This window comes from Macaca thibetana, chromosome 4 (genome assembly GCF_024542745.1).
Source record: "Macaca thibetana thibetana isolate TM-01 chromosome 4, ASM2454274v1, whole genome shotgun sequence".
Lineage (NCBI taxonomy): Eukaryota > Metazoa > Chordata > Mammalia > Primates > Cercopithecidae > Macaca > Macaca thibetana.
The window spans coordinates 147,208,119-147,229,018 of record NC_065581.1 but is presented as its reverse complement, the minus strand read 5'-3'; the positions used below and the strand labels follow the sequence as shown (position 1 = coordinate 147,229,018).

At 38.1% G+C, this 20,900-nt stretch overlaps 1 protein-coding gene across 3 annotated transcripts in view; it reads left to right on the top strand.

Moving 5' to 3' along the window:
- SLC35F1 (solute carrier family 35 member F1) overlaps positions 1–20,900 on the top strand; it is a 400,531-nt gene that overhangs the window by 227,768 nt on the left and 151,863 nt on the right. For all 3 annotated transcript variants that reach the window (XM_050786549.1, XM_050786550.1, XM_050786551.1), the window contains one exon: positions 6,394–6,569. In XM_050786549.1, the coding sequence (XP_050642506.1) occupies positions 6,394–6,569 (176 nt within the window). The remainder of the gene's footprint in view (positions 1–6,393; positions 6,570–20,900) is intronic.

Genomic DNA, 20,900 nt, shown 5'->3' with positions numbered 1-20,900 from the left:
GTCAATGGCCTAACTTCTGCAAACAAGAATCTTGTCAAAGAACATGGTAGAACACGCTTCTCCCACGTTCAAGGGGCATTGATTTTAGTCCAGGCAATATACTTAAGTGTTCGTTATGTATGCATGTTTGAATTCATATGCTGACTCAGATCTGACATGACTTGCCTGAGAATAGTTATCAGAATGAAGATGTCGCCACAGAAAGGTTGATGTGCTGTAATTGAAGATGATAACATAATTGTTTCACTTTTGTGGCAAAGAATTACAAAGCAATATGATTATGTAACACTATGTTGAAATTCTTCATACCTTTTAAAAGAATGTATTCTTATAACTAAGAGAAGAAAACAAGATTCAGTTTATGCTTTATTTTAAATCTTACTATTTTGAATATCTAATTTGTAACACAAGTTTACTCTCAAAATTCTAAAGTCTGTTTCTTTAACAGAACAAAGTGCCAGTGGTAATGGTTATGTCAGTCTTTATGAATACAAGCTCTATTATAACAGATATTCAGCTTCCAGCAGCACTATTTTTCTTGAGACTCATGCATTTTTCATTGTCTAGTCATTCTGAGTTTAAAGTGGATAGGGTGTCCTTTTAAACGCATAAACAAAGAAGATGGAAATGTGTATCATAGTCTCCTTTCTATTTCTGCCACTAAAATTATAGGAACTATGTATCTTATGTTAGAATGCATCTGGTGTGTTATTCCATATACTACATGAATAACCTACAGCTCGCTGTGCAAAATTCCAACCGGCACCATATTTAGCATCATTTTTGCAAGATAGCACCTTACCAGGCTTGCTCTGAAAAGCACCAGAAAAATAGCTTATTAATCTCAATGTCTAACTGGCAGATGGAATACAGTGAAAAACAACATGATTTTTGTCTTTCAGAGCTAGTAGTTTTTCAAGGTAAGATAAACAACCATCTTTCAAATCTTCTAAGACTTTGCCATTTTCATTTACAGATATTTGTTTACTCATAAATTTGTTCACTCTTTCATCCTGTGTTTATTGAGCATCTGTTTTATTTCTGTCCAGCAGTCCTCAAGGCACTAGAAACAGAAAACAATAAAATACATTCCCTTATTTTCAGGAGCTTATGAGCTACACAATATGATGAGTGCAAATAGTGATAGGGAAATGCAGGTGAGGACACTTGCCTCACCCTTGGGAGCAGGGAGTGGCTAAACAGAGAGTCTCTGAAGAAAACATTGTCATAAGACCATGAGGAGTTAGGTGAAAGGATCACAGATCTCCCGTAGCAGTTATCTAAGGAAAAAAATATTTAGAAGGGATAGGGCAACAGCAAATGAACCAAAGAGATCCTAAGGCAGAGAGAGCAGGGAGAACATTTTTGTACAACACATCACCAAATGGATTTGTCCTGTCCTAATAGAGAACAAAAGAGAATTTGATCAGGGCAAGATGGCAGGGCAAGGGGCATAGTTAGCAGAGTGTCAACATTTAGGCATTTAGGTTTATTTCTATTTTTATTTACTTATTTATTTGGTGACTCTAGGAACTAGCTCAGATATGCAGGCTGCAATAGCTACAATATCTAGCTCCCTGCAGTAGGAAAAAGACTCATGAACTAATCTGATAAAAGATTCCTTTCACTCCTTCCTGTTTTACATGCCGTGCTCATTAGCATGACCAATAAAACCATAATTTGTATTCTCCATCAAATCACACCACCAGCAGCTGAATGACATGGCCACTAATTAAAAGCAGAAATTGAATACAGCAGACTTGATGTTTTGTTTGACTGAAGAAACAAGAATAGAGTTGTATTGACCTCTTGTTGAAAGGCACACATTTCAGATATCTTGATGCAAGAGTTTTCATCAGAGGGTCAGTCCCAGACTTGTTTTTGTCTTTACCGCCTCTAGAATATTTCTGGAAACCAACCACTTAGGTTGCTAACTCTAAGTTCTTGCACTCTATGAGGGCACAGAGTATATTTTTGCCATCAAAATAGTAGTACAGCATAGTAATTAAAAAGTTGAGATTTGGAACCACATAACCTAGTTTGCATCCAAACTCTTCCCCTTGTTAGCTCTGTGACCTTGGGCTGTTTGTTTAACTTCTCTAAGCATCAGTTAACTTATCTATAAAATCAAACAGTAATAATAGCTGCCTTATAAGGTTATTATGAGGATTAACTAAGATAATATGTGTAAGTCTAAGCCCGTGGCTTGGCACATAGTAAGAACTTACTAAATATGAATTATTATTGTTGTTTTAGCTTAATTGGCTCCATTTTACACTAAGTTATTTGAGGACCTAGCTCCCAAATCTTAGTTTAGTAGCTCTCCAGTGACAAGGACTGTGTCTTGTTCATCTTTACATGTATAGTGTATGGCATATAGAATGCTACTTTATACTATGTTGGCGCATATACATAAGAAAGACTAAAATTGTATTCTCTTATATAAGTAATCTGTCATTTATTTGTGGTGTGATTTTGTTCAGGAAAGGCATAGCATATTGCCAAAGTTTTGAACACTATAGTTGTAATTTATAGAGCTGCAGGAATCCATGTCATAGCAATAGTTTTCACCCTTCTTGTCCCAAGGAGATGCTCTCCATACATAGCATTCTCCAGGAGACATACTCAGCATCAAGAACAACGCTTATATATTAGTTGTAACTCTAGTCATATTTCTTCCATTTGGGAATGTAAGTTATTATGCAAATAATCAAGAATGATCCAGTGATAGGATAAGCTTAATTAATTTTTAAATCATTTTAAACATTATTATTTTAACTATCATTGATATTGTTACATGGTGACTATATCAAATTCCTTCCATGAATTTTTTGAATTCTTCAAAATTCTGCAAAGTCAACACCTTTAATTTCTCACCATTTCCTTTTCACTTAGTCCCTACTAGCTATCCCCTCCATGAAACTCTCTGTTCTCTTGGTTTTCATGACACCAATGCTACTCTGTTCCTCTCCACTCAACCAAAACTCTTAAAGGATGACAGTGACTACAAATTATGTCTTGTCAGTCTTCATTCTCTCTACCCTCTAAGCAACATTAAGTATTACAACTATTCAATCCATGAATGTCTCTTTTCTTTTGGTTTCCTTAACACCAAAACTCTCTTGCTCTTCCTCTTAGCCTTCTAACCACTTCCGACTCCAGTGATGTGCTTCTTCTCCCTCATCCACCTCCAACCTTGGGATTCCCCAAAGATATTTCCCAAGGCTCTCTTACTTTCTCTCCTGCTCTCCCTTTCTTGGGGATATTATCCATTTCCAGTATTTTCACCATCACTTTTATGAGTATAACCTCTGCATATTTATCTCCTGGTTGACCTCCCTATCCCACTCCGATCCCATGCTACTAATGCTGCTGGATCATTTGGAAGTTCATCTGGCATCTCAAGTTCACTATACCTCAAATATGTATTGTTTCTCCACTAAAACCAGCTCCTTATCATTATTTTTGTCAGTAGGTATTATACTTATCTTAGGCAGTCTTAAAAACCTTTAATTTTTTTATAAGAGGTGGGGTCTTGCTCTGTAGCCCAGGCTTGAGTACAATGGTGTAATCATGGCTCACTTACACACTTGACCTCCCAAGCCCAAGCAGTCCTCCTGCCTCAGCCTCCCAAGGAGCTGGGACTACAGGCACGTGCCATCACACTTGGATAATTTTTTAAATATTTTGTAGAAATGAAGACTCACTATGTTGTCCAGGCTGGTCTTAAACTCCTGGATTCAAGTGATCCTCCTGCCTTAGCCTCCCAGAGTGTTGGGATTATAGGTGTGAGCCACTGTACCTGGCCTTTAAAAATCATTTGAGTTAATTCTGGTACTCCTTTTTACCTCTACCTTTCTTTCTTTTATTAATCATCCCCTTTATTTCAATAAACTGTTTCATGTTGCCTAGGCCTCCTCTGCACTGTCTACTTTTCTACTCCTTTCAATGGTACTGCATGGCTGTAGATACAGTGAAGAACATGGTACAAGCATCACAGTCCAGCTGAGGCAAGAAGTGTAAAGGCATTAGTTTCAATACAATGAGATAGAAGTAACAAAGAGATGCATCCCAGGGAAGAGAAGACAGGTAACACTTCTCAAAGGGAGTGACATAGAAGCCAAATCTTGAAAGATGCATAAGAGTCAGACTGGCAAAGGCACAATGAACATTTGGAAATAATAACACATGCAAGGGAATGCAGGCACAGAAGACCATGACTCACTGCTGAAGTGCAAGTAGCTCTGTAAGGCTGAAAGTGCGTCATGGAGGAGTAATACAGGGAAACAGAGGGTCATGTTCCAGAGGTAGTGGGAATGGAGGGAGAGTGTTTAGGACATGATTTCAGTTATTTGTTGGCCATGTAACAAGCCATTGTACATCTGCATGCCCTAAAACAGCTTCATGTATTATTTCTCGCAGTTCTTCAATTAGGCAGCAATCTTTCGGGGTGGTTCATCTCTGCTCCATGGTGGCATATGTTGGCATGGTTTGACTGGAGCAGGAGAATCCAGAAGCCTCACTCACATGTCAGGACAGTGATGGCTGGCTGGATTTCTCTTTTTTTCACATGCTCTCAAAACTGAAGTACATGGAAGCTATGTTTTATGAGGGCAGAAAATGGAAGTTGTAGAGCTTTATACGGCTTAGGCCCAGAAGTCACATGACATCCCTTCCCCCATGTTCTGTTGGTCAGAGCAAGTCCCAAGACCAGCTCAGCTTCCAGAAAAGGAAGAGCAGCAGGAATGTAAAGGCTATGTCAGCAGGCATCTTTGCAGATGTTCAATACAGACCTTATAGATCTCTGCATTCTGTAAGGAACTATTCTAAGATTTTTAAGCAGCATACTGACATTTTAAACGTGGATGTTTAGAAGTATGTATTTGACTTCTTTATAGAGATTGAATTCAGAGGTCAGGAGCCGGTACCTGGAAATAGGTTAACCTCAGAAAATTCTTCTCTGCATGCCCACATGCCTTGCCACAGTTTTTCCTCCTCTTGGAAGCAGATGGAATGAACAAAATATAGCTGATGTTTTTTCTTTTTTAAAGCAAAATACAACCAAAGTACTGCCCAGGACTCTGTGCTCATTCCAGAAAATTGGACTCACATCTGTTATGGGGGACTAAATATGTAACACCGCAAATCCTTTGCCTAAAGCTTTTTGTTTAGAAATAATGCTACATTACAAACTAGAGTGATATAGTTAACAATAATGTGTTGTATATTCCAAAAGAGCTAGAAGAGAAGATTTTGAATGTGCTCACCACAAAGAAATGATAAATTTTTGATCTGCCCATTGTTCTGCTTTGATTATTATACAATGTGAACATGTATCGAAACATAAGACTGGATTGCATAAATATGTACCATTATTATGTGTCAATTAAAAATAAAATAAAACTTTTATTGAAAGAAATACTACTGCTTGCTTCTATTATATTACTCTTTCTATAAATAAACCAGACAAGTCAGATGCGACTTTCAGGGAGTGCAGAAATCTGCTTTGTATTTCCAGGGGCTTTTTCTGTGTAAAAGCATGTGGGTGTATGTGCCCATAAAGCTTGTGAGGGCATTTTATTTGTATGCAAAATGAACGCCTTGAACCTTGCCTGTAGTCCCCGCTACAGAGGTCTATAGGGGCAGTGCCTATGAAAAAGCCACAAAAAAATTGGCTTAATTTGAAAGGTTGTATTACATCATCACAGTACTGAGTCTCCTTCATGAATAGCAGTTTTAGTGTGCAGGCAATTGTAACTTGAGCAGAAGAGAGCAGACACCTAATGCTCATCAAAGCTTCCTAGAGCAAACTGAGTTCTAGAGTCTGGGAATGGACAGCAGATGGTCCTTCTGGTTTTCAGGGATATGTATAGTGTATAGCCATTTCACACAGGGGTTTCTGGATCTGGGATTTCAATCTATGAAGAAAATAGTCTCCCTTTATCAGTACAAGAACCTGAGGATGAGGCGGGAATATGGTCCCTCCTAGTCAGTGTTCAGGTACTGTCTCGCCATCACTAAATATTTCATTAATACTATGGTGAGCATCAAGATGATGCCACCCACTCCCCACTCCCATTGGCACCGAGAGGTCAGTAGCTAGAAGGCAGGCTCTTTCAGAGAGTTGGTCTCAAATCCCAGTTTTTTGCCACTTCCTAGTTACATGACTGTGAGCAAACTCCTTAACCACTCTAAGCTTTGGTTTCCTTCTCTGTAAAATCTCAGTAATCATTGCACCTTCCTCAAGGGATTTCTGTGAAGGACTAAAGGGAATAATATTTAATTGCACTTAACCCAGTGCATGCTACCAGTGCTCAAAAAATTTTAACTGCTGTTGTTTTAATGGGCTTCCTGCTGACCTTTGCTGTTTTTTTTTTTTTCTTTATTTCTCAGGGAGATGTTAATCTCTGTGGCCCTGGGCCAGGTGTTATCCCTCCTTATTTGTGGAATTGGCTTGACTAGCAAGTATTTGTCAGAAGATTTCCATGCCAACACACCAGTCTTCCAGAGTTTCCTCAATTACATTCTTCTCTTCTTGGTCTATACCACCACACTAGCCGTCAGACAAGGTAAGCTCACAAAAACACCAGGAATATAGCTTTTACAAACACCTAAAAAAAAGATGAGCTATGACCAGATAACGTTTTGTCACTTACAGCATCAGTTAAGATCTTTGAAAACCCCAGATCTTACTTTTCTATTTTGCAGTAATATAGTAAACAAAATGACTGAATAAATTGCAAAGAAAATTAATCATATGAATTCAGCAAGAAGTGGGAACTGCATGTATAGGCAAAAATGTACAATTTCTCACTTTTTGAATCCCTGTTAACATTACTTCTACCCTCTCATTGGAATTAAATGAGTTTTTCCTTGGAACTTGGAATAGACCTGATGCAGATATTCTAAATAATGCTTGCTCTGAGAAATCCAAGGGAATTTCAGACAAATATATGTTCTGTGGGAAAGCGACACAAGAAAGATACAAATTGTAAACACAGACAACTCTATTAATAACATCACAGAAAAAGAAAAAAAAGAACACTACCACGAATGGTCAAATGAGATGTGAAATTATTTTAAACTTGAAATAATTAAAGAAATAAAACAAGTCCTCCAAGAGCCAATGCAAGAAAACCTTTTTTTTAAGAGGCAGTTGCCTTTGAAAAACCTCAGGGTACATCCCTGGAGGGGATGCTTCAGAGTCATATGATATGCCACTGAATCCAGTATGCTGTGGTTTGAATGTCACCTCCAAAACTCATGTTGACATGTAATTGCCACTGTGACAATATTAAGAGGTGAGACTATTAAGAAAGATGGTGAGCCTATTACTAGGCCATGAGGGCTTCACCTTCCTGAATGGATTAATGCCATTATCATGGGAGTGGGTTCCAGCTAAATGTGGGTTTGGCCTCCCTCTTGCCCTCTCTTGCTCTTTCATGTATGCTCTTGTGACTGTCTGCCATGTGAGGATACTGCAAAAAGGCCATCACCAGATGTGAGCCCTTTAACCTTGGACTTCCCAGCCTCCAGAACCATAAGAAATAAATCTCTGTTCTTTATAAATTGTGCAGTCTCAGGTACTATGGAATATGTTATTCATTATAGCAGCACAAAATGATCTATGACAAGGTGTAAACACTTTTATCTATGGCTCAGAAATAGCCATCAATTTTCCCCAAAATAGTAGCTGTCAACTGTAAAATGTGCATTGAAAAAAATCATTAATACATTTGGAGACAATTATTTACATTAATAATAGATAAGGGCACATGTATAGCTGTGTGCATCAATTTTAATAGTCACACTTTTATGAAACATGTACAAGACTATTTATCAGTATTTAATTTTTACATTTATCTATCTGGATTACTGTCCAGAATTATAATGCTTAATTATAATGATTTGACCAATCCTGGATTTCATCTCATAGGAGGAATAAATATGAACAAGTTGAGACTGAATTCCAGTTTAATTTTATATTTGTTTAAAGTATTGTAGAAGCTAATTTTATTTAATTCTCAAAAATTGGTGCTATCAGTGCTTGTTTATTAAAGTTTAACATCAATAGACATCATTATTTTAAAAATAAAATCTCAGGCCACTGAAGTTATTGACATTGAATCTCAGCTATGTTTCCTGATTGTGATTTGGAAGCTAATAATTTTGAATGATGTAAATGGGTTATCTAAAGTCTCAAAAAAAAAAAAAAGAGTCAAACTGCATAAAATATTTGAAGAAATTTATTCTGAGCCAAATATGAATGACCATGGTCCCTGACACAACCCGTAGGAAGACCTGAGAACATGTGCCCAAGGTGGTCAGGGTGCAGCTTGCTTTTATATTTAATACATTTTAGGGAGACCTGAGACTTCAATCATTTAAGAAATACTTTGGTTTGCAAACACCACATGTTCTCGCTCAGGTGGGAACTGAACAATGAGATCACTTGGACACAGGGCGGGGAACATCACACACCGGGGCCTGTTGTGGGTTGGGGGGCTGGGGGAAAGATACCATTAGGGAAAATACCTAATGTAAATGATGAGTTGATGGCAAACCAACATGGCACATGTATACCTATGTATCAAACCTGCACGTTGTGCACATGTACTCTAGAACTTAAAGTATAATAAAAAATAAAATAAAAAAAGAAATACATTGGTTTGGTCCAATAAGGCAGGACAACTCGAAGCAAGGGGCTTCCAGCTTATAGGTAGATTTAAAAATTTTCTAATTGACAATTGGTTGAGTTTCTCGACAGATCTGGGATTAATAGAAAGGAATATCTGGGTTAAGATAAAAGATTGTGGAGACCAAAGTTCTTATTTGCAGAGGAAGCCTTCAGGTAGTAGGCTTCAGAGAGACTAGGTTGTAAAATGTTTCTTATCAGACTTAAAGTCTGTGTTGATGTTAATGCTGGAGAGGTATAATGAGGCATGTTCAATCCCCACTTCCCATCTTGGCCTGAACCAGTCTTTCAGGTTTCATTTTAAGAGTGCCCTGACTGAGGAGGAAGTCCATTCAGATGATTGAGGGGGGACTTAGAATTTTATGTTTGGTTTACAAAAGTTATCCCCATCATTTTACCATTGGTGCCTCAGTCCAGGAACAGACTCCAGGAAGTGAAGAAATAGGGGAGAAATATAATTAGAAATTCACTTATGATAGACTAGAAATGTGTAGCTTGGCCCTATAGAACTAAGCAGTTGGACTTAAAAATCACTCGATAGAAGCTTGAATTAATATTAAAAGAATATAATTTTTTAGCCCAGTATAAGGAGTATAATTAAGAATAAGAAGATTAAATTAAGAATAATTTTTGTAACACTTGAATATTACCCCCCAAGAATCCCATGAAAGTGAAGAATTTCTCTCCCTAGTCATTTTTAGAACCAAACAAACTCTACTGCGAGATGGTACATTGTATTTAGTCTTTGAGTTCTTGTACCTCTCACTTTTCAGGAATCCAGGGATTTAACAAAAACTTGAATCAGGAACAAAAAAAAAAAAAAGTTAAGCCATTGTAAAGGGCAGGGAGAATTATTTCAACCATACCAATAATTTACAGATAGAGGCTAAAAAAGCTTAGAAGATGAAATGTAGTAAAATGCCTAGAGTTAGTAATTACAGTACCATCTATTGAGCCTCTATAATGTGCCAGCCACTGTGTATGTAAATTATCCTTTTTATTCCATCAATCCAAGGAAATAGGTATGATTATCCAAAATTTTATAAATGAGAAAACCAAGGTTCTGACAGCCCAGGAAACTGCTTGAGGATATAGGAGAGCAAAGAGTAGAGGCCCATCCAAGGTAGGGCTGTGAGGACAGTGTGGCTTCAGGGCCACTCTGCCTCTCCTTGTGAGGTACAGGGAAGGCAGGAGGAGGGAGCAGAGACCCTTCTGAACAAAAGGAAAGGTTTTTTTTTTTCCTTTGAATTTCAAAACCCTGAATAGGAAACCAGCCCTCTGTGTAAGATGCAGTGAGATACCACAGTGCGGTCAGGAGGATTGTATTAGTCAGGGTTCTGTACAACCACAGGACTAATAGGATAGATGTATATATGAAAGGGAGTTTATTAAGGAGTGTTGACTCAGAATCACAAGGTGAAGTCTCACAATAGGCTCTCTGCAAGCTGAGGAGCAAGGAAGTCAGTCCGAGTCCCCAAACCTCAAAAGTAGGGAAGCTGACAGTGCAGCCTTCAGTCTGTGGCCGAAGTGCCCAAAGCCCCTGGCAAATCACTGGTATAAGTCCAAGAGTCCAAAAGCTGAAGAACCTGAAGTCCGATGTTTAAGGGCGGGGAGCATCCAGTGTGGGAGAAAGATGGAGGCCAGAAAACTCAGCCAGTCTAGTCCTTCCACGTTCCTCTGCTTGCTTTTATCCCAGCCATGCTGGCAGCTGATTAGATGATGCCCACCCAGATTGAGGCTGGGTCTGAGTCTCCCAGTTTACTGATTCAAATGTTAGTCTCCTTTGGCAACACCCTCACAGACACACCCAGGAACAATACTTTTCATCCTTCAATCCAATCAAGTTGAGACTCAATATTAACCATCACAAGGATGTCATAGATGATTTAGGGAGAGGGTTGGAGGTAGACGGGCAAGAAAGACCAATGGAAAGAGGCTAAGGACTAGGAGCAGCAAGGAATTTGGAGGCTCTTTAGAAAGAAAAGGCTGAAGAGGGCTAAGGAAATTCTGACTGTCGATACCAGTCTGTGATGGAGATAATCAATTTCTGAAATACCCTCTGGAGATTTTTACCATCGCCTCAGATCGTCACTGAGTTTGCTGGCGTGTCTTCATTTGCGTGTTTCCTCAGAATGATTATTTATTTTAAGCTTCTTCTTTAGAAGTTTTAATAGGCTGGCATTAAGCCAACATCTGGAAATGAACATAATAATTACATTAATTTTCCATAGGCTGATTCAATACTATGTTCTGAAGATATACTAATCTTTCTAGTCAGGCACCTGAAAATTTGGGAAAGAATGAACAACAAAGAGTGAAGGATGGAAAGTGTGGTGTGTGCAAGGGAGAGTCTCTCATAGTCACAAGTTCTCCTTTCTCACCACTCCCTGAGAGCTGCAGGTTAGGTCTCAGCCACGTGTTGCCACTCTGGGCCACATAACAGCATGAAGTTAGACTCAGAAATACATTTTTAAACAAATCTTTCTTTATAGTTTTAATCATATATCTTCTAAAATTTAATGATTGTCACATTTAAAACAATGTGCTAAATGTAAGAAACCTTTCAAGAGCATTAAGGGTGAGATTACTATGAAAGCCTTGCTTAAATTTGACTTCAAAGTTAAACTGAATTTTCCCTATCAAAATTTCATTGGACTCATGATCAAAGACTCTGAAGCAGCAGGCTCCAGTATAAGTTCCAAAATGAATTGGAGTTGAGTTTGCCCTTGATTATTAATTGATTCCTACAAAAATTTGGGTACCATCTTCCTTACAAAATATCATATCCGATTGAGCAAATTTTAAGTCTAGCCCTCTTTATAGTTGGAGCTAGGTGTTCTTCCAGATGGTTCTACAATTTTTAAAAAATGTTTACTGTTCAAAACAAAGATCTTCAGAAATACAACTTTGTAGAAAGAAATGTACTTCACCAAAGTAGTTTTGTTGTCATGAAGTTTGAGAATTTAGGGAAAATAGAGATAATTGTTACATTAATAGCTTAATTGTAACCACTTTGAGAAGTTAGTTAGGAAATTAAAATGTACCCACTGAAATAAAGCCTGAAATCCAAACAACTCATACAAAGTGGGCCTTTAGGAATAGGACTAAGAAAGTATAGTGAAGCTTCCAAAAACAAATGCATTTGCCTAGGAAACTCTCAAAAGATGACTTCTCCTTATATCTACTCTCTTCTTAAAATTCCATGTAATTACAGCTAAAATCAGGAAGCAGAGGAACAAAATGCCAAGACTATGAATCAGAGGTGAGGACAGACTGGGGTCCAATGAAGACCACCAGTTCTTGCTTTTGTGATGTAAGAGCAAGAAATGTGCTAGGCTTTTAAAGACAAAGGTGAAAATAGGATACAGTTCCTATCAAGAAAACATGTATCAGCTAACTTTTTGCCCATAAGCTTCTCTTGTCTGTGATGACAAAAATCATGCTGCTTCCCAGAGCTACCTTTAAGTTTTCAAATAATAGATACCCATGGTTCCTCTTTTAGCAGTTTTTAATCTTCTGAGTGTATATAAATCGTAAAAACTTTGATAAGCAATAATTTCCTCTTCTCTTTCTTCTGCTACCATTTTTCTACATTCTTGTTTCTCTAATTCCTTTTTGTTATACACCAGCAATTTACTCACTGCTGGAAGAGTAAAGGCAGGATGCTGAGGGTAAAAAGAAAACACTTTTAGCCTTTGTTTTCCTCTTCAATTCATAGTGGTAGGGAAAAAATGGGTATCAGTAATGAAAGCATGACTAGAATCGTAAGTATCTGCTTCTTTTTATATACAGACCCTGAAAAGAAAAGAAAATGTTGCCACCATTGAGTGTTTAATATTAGAGTACTAACAACTTCAGTATTCTTGGTGACTGGTTCTGCAAGTTTTGCTTTTTCATTGAAGTGTTTTTATAAGCTCTTCCAATTTTCATAAAAGACAAGCTTCCAGCTAAAAGCAATTTGATGAGTATGGCATGTATTTTGTTTTTCAGTGAATTATTGAAACATATACATTAAATTATTTATTGAATCATGTATCTGTTTCTTTGTTTGAGTGTAAAAATGAAACGTCTCTAATAGTGCTAATAGAACACTCATAAAAATATCACCATGTAGAATCCCTTTGATTTTGTTCAAAGAAGTAATACTGAAAAGTGAACTGCATGCTTTACTCTTCATGGGAAATACTCACTTCGAACATTAAATTCTAGCAGATGGAAATCCTAGAGGTCTAGCTTCAAATGTTAATTCTAAGTGAGAAGGCTGAAGCAAGGAAGTTAGTTGGGTATTCAAGCACATGTGCTCTCCTGGCCCCTTCTGCTCACCATCCCCTTTCTCCACCCAGAATATTCAACTAGGGTAGAAGAGATGAGAGAAATATATAAATGTGACAGCCCTGTCTACGCATACAGCTGGACGCAAGTCATGATCCAATGGTCCAGTCACACAAACCTTGGCATTTTAAATAAAAATTCTTCTGAGAGTCTGTGCCAAGAAAGTACCCTGCTATTTTTATTTATTTTTTATTTTATTTTATTTTATTTTTTTTTTTTGAGGAGGTTGGGGGTGGTAGCTGAGGAAGCATTAATTAAGAGGTAATTGTTGTTTCTTCCAACTCAGGAAAGCCTTCGTATTTGTTCTCTACAGAAGTACTACGTTTCTTACATATAATTACATAGGCTAAATTCTCCATGACCAATATCACACTTAAAATACTTACATAATTGGAAGAAATAGAGAATTTCATACGAAGTAAAATAGACCTATCAGATAGCCACACAAAGTCTTCGAAACTTCGGTAACCAGCATTTCCCTGTATGTCAGACCCTAGAGTCACCTGAAGATCTCACTTCCCCAGATCTGCCTCTGTGAATCTTTGCCCCCTACTTTCATTGCAGAGTTCTTTAATGCTTCTCATAGGCAGTCAAAAAAAAAAAAAAAAAAAAAAAAAAGCAGTGAAAGAATTAAACCAGGACCTAGGATTTTCTCAGAGCAGAAGCCTGAGTTCTGCTCACTCACAGCCCAGTTCTCAGTAACACTGACTAAATCACTGAGAAGAAGGGACTGTTATTAGCATGTGGGCATAATAAGAAAGCACTTGGCAAATGTAAATACTAAATTATAACTCCCTTGGGAGTCGTGGGAGAAATAGTACTGTCACTTACCTAAGTCTGGTGAGGTAATATTCACTAGAGCCCCTTAAAAAGTGTCCCTTGTGGGAAATTACTTGGCAAATCTCCATTCCTATTTCTTGTCAGGTTGCATTTATTTGTACTTCTTAAGTATGATTGGAAAATTTTAGCCTCCACAGTATAAAGATTGCACCTCAGGGATTTCTGAGATGAATCTTTGGTAGATGCTTCATGGGAATTATGCTTATGTTGTCTAGGAAAAGAGAAGAACAGATTTGGGCTGGGATGTTATACAGATATCATGCTGAGAAATTGGTAGAGAAAGTCACACAAGAAAATTGGAATCCACTTCTAGCAAAATTTCCTCCCAGTAGGTAGAGCAACTGGAACTCTCATATACCGCCTGTATGTTGGAATACACATGGTAATGCTGCTTTGAAAAATGTGGGAATGCTGCTTCGGAAAATAGCTTGGCATTGTCTCATAAGGTTAAATGTGTACTTGCCATGTGACTCAACAATTGCATTTTTTCCAAGAGATGAAAACATAATGTCCATGCAAAGATCTACATACAAATGCTCATTGCAACTTTATTCATAATTGCAAAAAACTAAACTACCCAAGTGCCCATCAGCTAACAAAAGGATAAACAAATTGCAGTAAATTCATGCAATGGAATGTCACTCACCAATAAAAAGAAATAAGGTACTGATATGTATAATAGTATGGATTAATCTCAAAAGCATTACACTAAGTGCAAGAAGCCACACGTATAAGTTTACATACTATATAATTACATACTGTATAGTTATATAATGTTCTGGAAAATGCAAAACTGTAAGGACAGAGATCAGTGGTTTCCAGAGCCTGGGGTAATGGTGGGAGGAGACTGACTGCAAAGGGGCACGAGGGAACTTTTGGGAGGATGGAAATGTTCTGTGTGTCTCAATTTTTGTAGCAGTTACCCGACTATACACATTTGTTGAAACTCTTCAAACTATACACTTAAAAGGAGAGAATTTTATTGTATCTAAGTTATACTTCAGTGCATCTGACTGAAGGGGAAAAAAAAGAAAATTAACTACTATAGCTCAGCAGTTACCATGATGGAATAAGTTATCATTGGGTCTAGAGTTTACAATATGCAGCTATTCCCTCAGTCACTTACAGGTATTAGGACATGCTGGTAAAACTTCCTACTTCCTTGTGGCATCCTTTTAGACGACAAGAATGAGTTCTGCTTCCCAAAAATTGCACCTGCATCAAGGAACTTGCTAGTGTTACATGAGCTATCAAGCTTAAGTCCATCAAACAATACAAAACACACACACTCTATACATAAGCAGTGCTTACAGTGCTTACAGGGTGAATCTGCACCAAATAGAGTCTCCCACAGTCTTAATGAAACTTATAATATCCAATAGTACATTTCGTGTGTGTGCTAATGTGTATGAACCTTCTCTTTTTTTTTTTTTTTTTTTTTTTTGAGACAGGGTCTCACTCTGTCTCCCAGTCTGGAGTGCAGTGGTATGATCTCAGCTCACTGCAACCTCTGCCTCCCAGGCTCAAGCAATTCTCCTGCCTCAACCTCCTGAGTACCCAGGATTACAGGCACACGCCACTACCACCCAGCTAATTTTTGTATTTTTTAGAGGAGACGGGGTTTCACTAAGTTGGCCAAGCTGGTTCTGAACTCCTGACCTCAAATGATCCACCCACCTCGGCCTCTCAAAGGGCTGGGATTACAGTCCTGAGCCACAGTGTCTGACCATCTGACCAATGTGTATGAATCTTAAAGAGAGTGATATCTTACATAGAACTCTCAGTATCAGTTAGTACAGTAAGTGACTTTTAGATGGAAGGAAATTGACATGAATATGTAACACCATCTACTCTTAATTAATCCTCACATAAACTTATACGCAAACACACTCAGACACACATATACTCTTTTTTTTTTTTTTTTTTTTTTTTTTTTTTTTTTTTGAGACGGAGTCTTACTCTGTCGCCCAGGCTGGAGTGCAGTGGCCGGATCTCAGCTCACTGCAAGCTCCGCCTCCCGGGTTTACGCCATTCTCCTGCCTCAGCCTCCCGAGTAGCTGGGACTACAGGTGCCCACCACCTCGCCCGGCTAGTTTTTTGTATTTTTTTTTAGTAGAGACGGGGTTTCACTGTGTTAGCCAGGATGGTCTCGATCTCCTGACCTCGTGATCCGCCCGTCTCGGCCTCCCAAAGTGCTGGGATTACAGGCTTGAGCCACCCCGCGCCCGGCCCACATATACTCTTTATATGTCAGGTGTTGCTTCATTCTCCCATGCCAAATACTTTATTAATGAATGTCTTCCTGATTCTTTTATTTTAAACAGCATATAAGCTCATTGGGAGGGGCTGTCTGCCTGTTTTATCTGGAGTCCATGTAGACTGTTAATTCTGGAAATCTTTAAGCATTCATCTATCCATGCTGAGAGCTGGCATAGAGCAATAGTCATTCCTGGCACGCAGCTCCATCGTTCATGTGGGAGATTGAAGGGTGGTTACAAGATGATAACTATATTGCCTGAAGGAGATAAGTCCCCTTCTGCCAAAATAGTGCATTGTATGTAATTAGTGTAAAAATTCAGAGGAATAGAGTTTATCTTTACAATCATCTTTCTCATTAAAAACGAATCATAATGGAAGAACAAAGCAGTCCCTGCAGTGAACTCAATTGCTTTTCCCTAAGTTTTCATTAAATCAAAGACTCAGCAGTTAGCCATCTTGCAGACACTACTGCAGTCTACTGCATGATATTTGCAGGAAAGAAAAAAATGAAGCAGTTTTTTTTCTTTAAGACTTAGAACTGCGTAATAATTATCTTTGGATCATAATTTCCTGCCTATGCATTTTTTGAATGTCTAGTTTCATTGGTTTCACTTTCCAAGATTTTTGAGGACTGGAAGGAGGATCATCATGTCACTCACCAAATTTAAATGTGATACTTGCAGACGGGTTAGGGCCTATTACAAGTTAAAAGTGATTGGGCTCCTTCAGTGGTCTATATGAGGAAAAACATAAAGGAAATAACTCCAAATAAAAGAAAATATGATTAGAATTTATGTTTCTGGCTATTTTTTTTTTTTACTATTTGAAGCTTCTTTCAAAAAATAGAGTGAATATCACTTTTTTGTCTTTAACTGCCTACTTACTAATTTCTAAAACAATGTTTATCTTTAAGAGTCATATTTAGGAATTATTACTTAAGTCAACTAAATTAAAATATTATTTTAAACAATTAGGATCTGGACTTTTTTTATTTCTCAATTCAAGCAAAATTCAAGAGTCATTGAGTCACCCTAATGAGTATCTATAACTTGTCTGTGCTGTATTTCATCATTTCATAAGTCAGGATAATAATAGTAAACTCCTTATGGTTTTCATGTGGGTTAAGATGATGCATAAAATACTTACAGGACAGTGTCAGGCATACAGAAAGCAATAAACTGAATATAATATGCCATCATCAACATTATATTTGCTTACTAAATATTGATTCTTCTCAGCAAGTTGGATTTTATACATGTAACCCTTAATTTGAATAAATTCTACCATGAGGACTCTGAAATTCAATGACCATATTCCAGCATATATGTTCTCCTTCACTTGGTCCTGGATGCCAGAGTAGGCACAAGTGTAATTCATGGAAGGATCAGAAATAAAAGAGCCATTTTAGATGTTTTCTTACCACTACAGTGGCCACTGTGAGAGAACTCACTAGCCCACGACTAATTCCTAAATGGGCAAGCTCAGAGGCCCCTCCCCCAGGGTATAGAGTCAGAGATTTTCTGTCTGAGAAAGCTAAGCCAAGAGGAACAATAGGAACCCCAAATCTTTGTTCAGAAGGAGCCAGAGCCACCCTTGGACTTTTAGGCACAACTGCACCCAAATGGTCCAAGCTATGAGAGATTAGAAGGGGAAGGGAGGGTTGGCAAAGGAAGAACTGGAGAAAACAATTTCCTAGGCCAGTGCTTGTTCTAGAGTTTTCATCAGGACTGAGAAACCTTAAGGCAGAATTACTTCCCACCCTTTCTCTCCCCTTGTTTGTGTGTGTGTGTTTTCTACCTCTTCTCACATTTCCTCTCTTCACCCCTTTTCCTTCTCACACAGCCTTAAATAATAGACAAATGGGGAAAAATGGGAAGAAAAACATTCCTACTCCTTTGAGTGACACAGAACTTTTATTACAAATCCAGACATTGCAGAGAAGATCCAGATTCTGCTTAAGTCGTGTCTGGAGTAAAACACTCCCGTTACTATTCTTTGCTCAAGAAAAGGCTGAGAGCACTAGGGTACCAATCAAAATAAAGCATGCTATAAATGAATGCATTGTAAACTGCAATCAACTGAATACACATACAGAAAGCAATGCAGCTCCGAAGCAGCTGGGAACACCCAATTTCCATTTGGCCTGCTGACCGAGGTACGTGCCAGCTGCACAGGTGAGGAAAAAGAAGTGTGATTTGGCCAAAGCCAGGACAGGATGGCATTCCTGCCCCTGATAACTTCCAGCAAGGAATCAATTTTGAGCACAGGAACCATAGATACTTTGGAAGACCCCATCATTACAACAGTAGAAATCTTCAGATACATTACCAGAGGGAAAATTGAGTGACTGTTTATAACCAGAATTCCAAATCTCCACCAATTATTTGGAATAATCAATGAACAACACATCCCTGTTAAGGCCATCACAATGGAAATAAGAACTGTATAAGTGGAGATCTGGCCTTACTAATGAACTACTCCAAAGACAAGAACTATCCTTAGATGAGGTCACTAAAAGAAATTGTGCTCCCATTTTTAGGCAAGATAAGAATGTTCTATTTCAGAGTTGGAAAATAAAATCAGGGTGGGGAGAGGAAAAAACTTTAAAAATAATGCAAGATTAAAAAAAAAAAAAAAAAGAGTTGCAAAATGCTCTGAGAGAATACAATGCATTGGAGGTTACAAAGCCACTTCTGGTGGAGAAGTGGCCACTAGGGTATCATTTGAGAAGAGGAGAAGGCCACGATATCACAGATCATGGAGCTGTTGCTCAGCCATGGCTGAGCTGGAGGAGTGGGCTGCGGGCAAACTCAATGGACTACTGGGGCCTTACCAATTTCAAAGCAGCAGGTTATATACCTACAAGCAGATTTCAACTTTTGGCTTAGTGGATGTCATTTGCTGAGGTCGAAATTTCCAGCTGTGAATTGTTAAACTCAGGACAATTATAGCACAGCTTTAAACAAGCTATTGATTTTAAACTTTTGTTAGGCTAAAAGAAACTAAGATCATTCAGAAGCAAGCGAAAAACTCACCTTCTAAAAATAAAGTTAAGGAACTTGGTAAGTAACTTCTTTTCAACAGACAAATGTGTGGGCATAGCTTATGTAAGTGACATAAATGTAGAAGTCTCTGAACTGTTAAAATTGTAAGTTATTTACTACATGGAAACTTATTAAGTCTCAACCCCTGTTTTCTATTGTTTGGACCTCAGATGTGTTGAGTAATTTAGACACCCAAAAGGAAAGTCATTGGTGAATGTATTCCTATACTGAGAGCATCTCTTAACTGAAGGAACCAACCTGGTGCACAAGCCAAGGATGTAACTTCTCCCCAGAAGAGTTTTATACTTTTAGTTCTGCCCATGATTACTTTATATAGAACCTTCCAGAAGGCTCCAACCTGATTACGTCTTATTCAAATTTCTCTTATATAAATTTCAGTTCCTCAGTCCCTCATTTCTTTCTTCATGAATTCACTCGTTCATTATTTCATTCACTATTCATTTATTCAGCAAGTGCTTTTGGAAGGCTTTCTTCATCTGTCAGTCACTGTACTACGAGGTGCGAAGGATCCCTGAGTAAAGATGATCTCCCTTCTCCTACCCCTCCAAGTTCACAGATAAGAGGAGGAGAGTGACAAGTAAAGAGTCCCTGTAACTGCAAGAGTACAAATCTGAGGGCCAACTTTTCCCTTATCTTCACCAAACTTTCATTGCAAAAGCATTGACAGTCATGCCTCACTTAATACAGGGATATGTTTTGAGAAATGGCGTCTTTAGGTGATTTCGTCATTGTGCAAACATCATAGAGTGTACTTACACAAACCTAGACGGTATAGCCTACTGCACACCTGGGCTACATGGTTAGCCTATATGGTAGAGCCTATTGCTCCTGGGGTACAAACTTGTACAGCATGTTACTTACTGTACCAAATACTGTAGACAATTGTAACACAATAATGAGTATATATTTGTGTATCTAAATATACTAAAGGTACAGTAAAAATATGGCATAAAAATAAAAAATGCTACAACTATATAGAGCAGTTACTATGAATGGTGCTTGCAAGGCTGGAAATTGCTCTGGCTGAGTGAATGTGAAGGCCTAAGACATTACTGTATCCTGCTGTAGATTTTATAAACACTGTGCACTTAGATTACACTAAACTTATTTAAAAATTAAGTAATTTCATTATGATGTTATGATAGCTATGACATCACTAGGCAGTAGGAATTTCTCAGTTCCATTAACATTTTGTAGGACCACCATTGTATACACAGTCAGTTGTTGACCAAAACATCGTTATACAGCACATAACTAAAACTCTCTGTCATCCACTTCACCACTCCTCTCTCCATCCAGCTTCAGTCCTGTCTTCCCCACTTATTCACAGCAGAATAATTCATTATAACCACTAGAATCAATAGTTTGCTGTTTCATGGCCTCCCCTTAGCTTTTCTTCAATGGTTCACATGCAAAGGGACTTTGTGCAAATGGACCCTGACTTTGCATTAAGAAGAGCAGCTTCTGTTCTTCCAGTCCCTGTGCTCTCTTTCCCTCACCTCTTGCCCCAGCTATCTCTCTTGGAGAACACTGCACAGACATCATCCACTTCCTTTATTTAGACTTAGTTGTGGCAGCTTCTTGGTTCCTGGGCTTCTATGAACTAGACCTGTAGGCTATTTTGATAACTATAATATTCCCCCCTTATTCTCAGGGAATACATCCCAAGACCCCCAATGGATGCCTAAAACAGCATATAGTAGAGAACC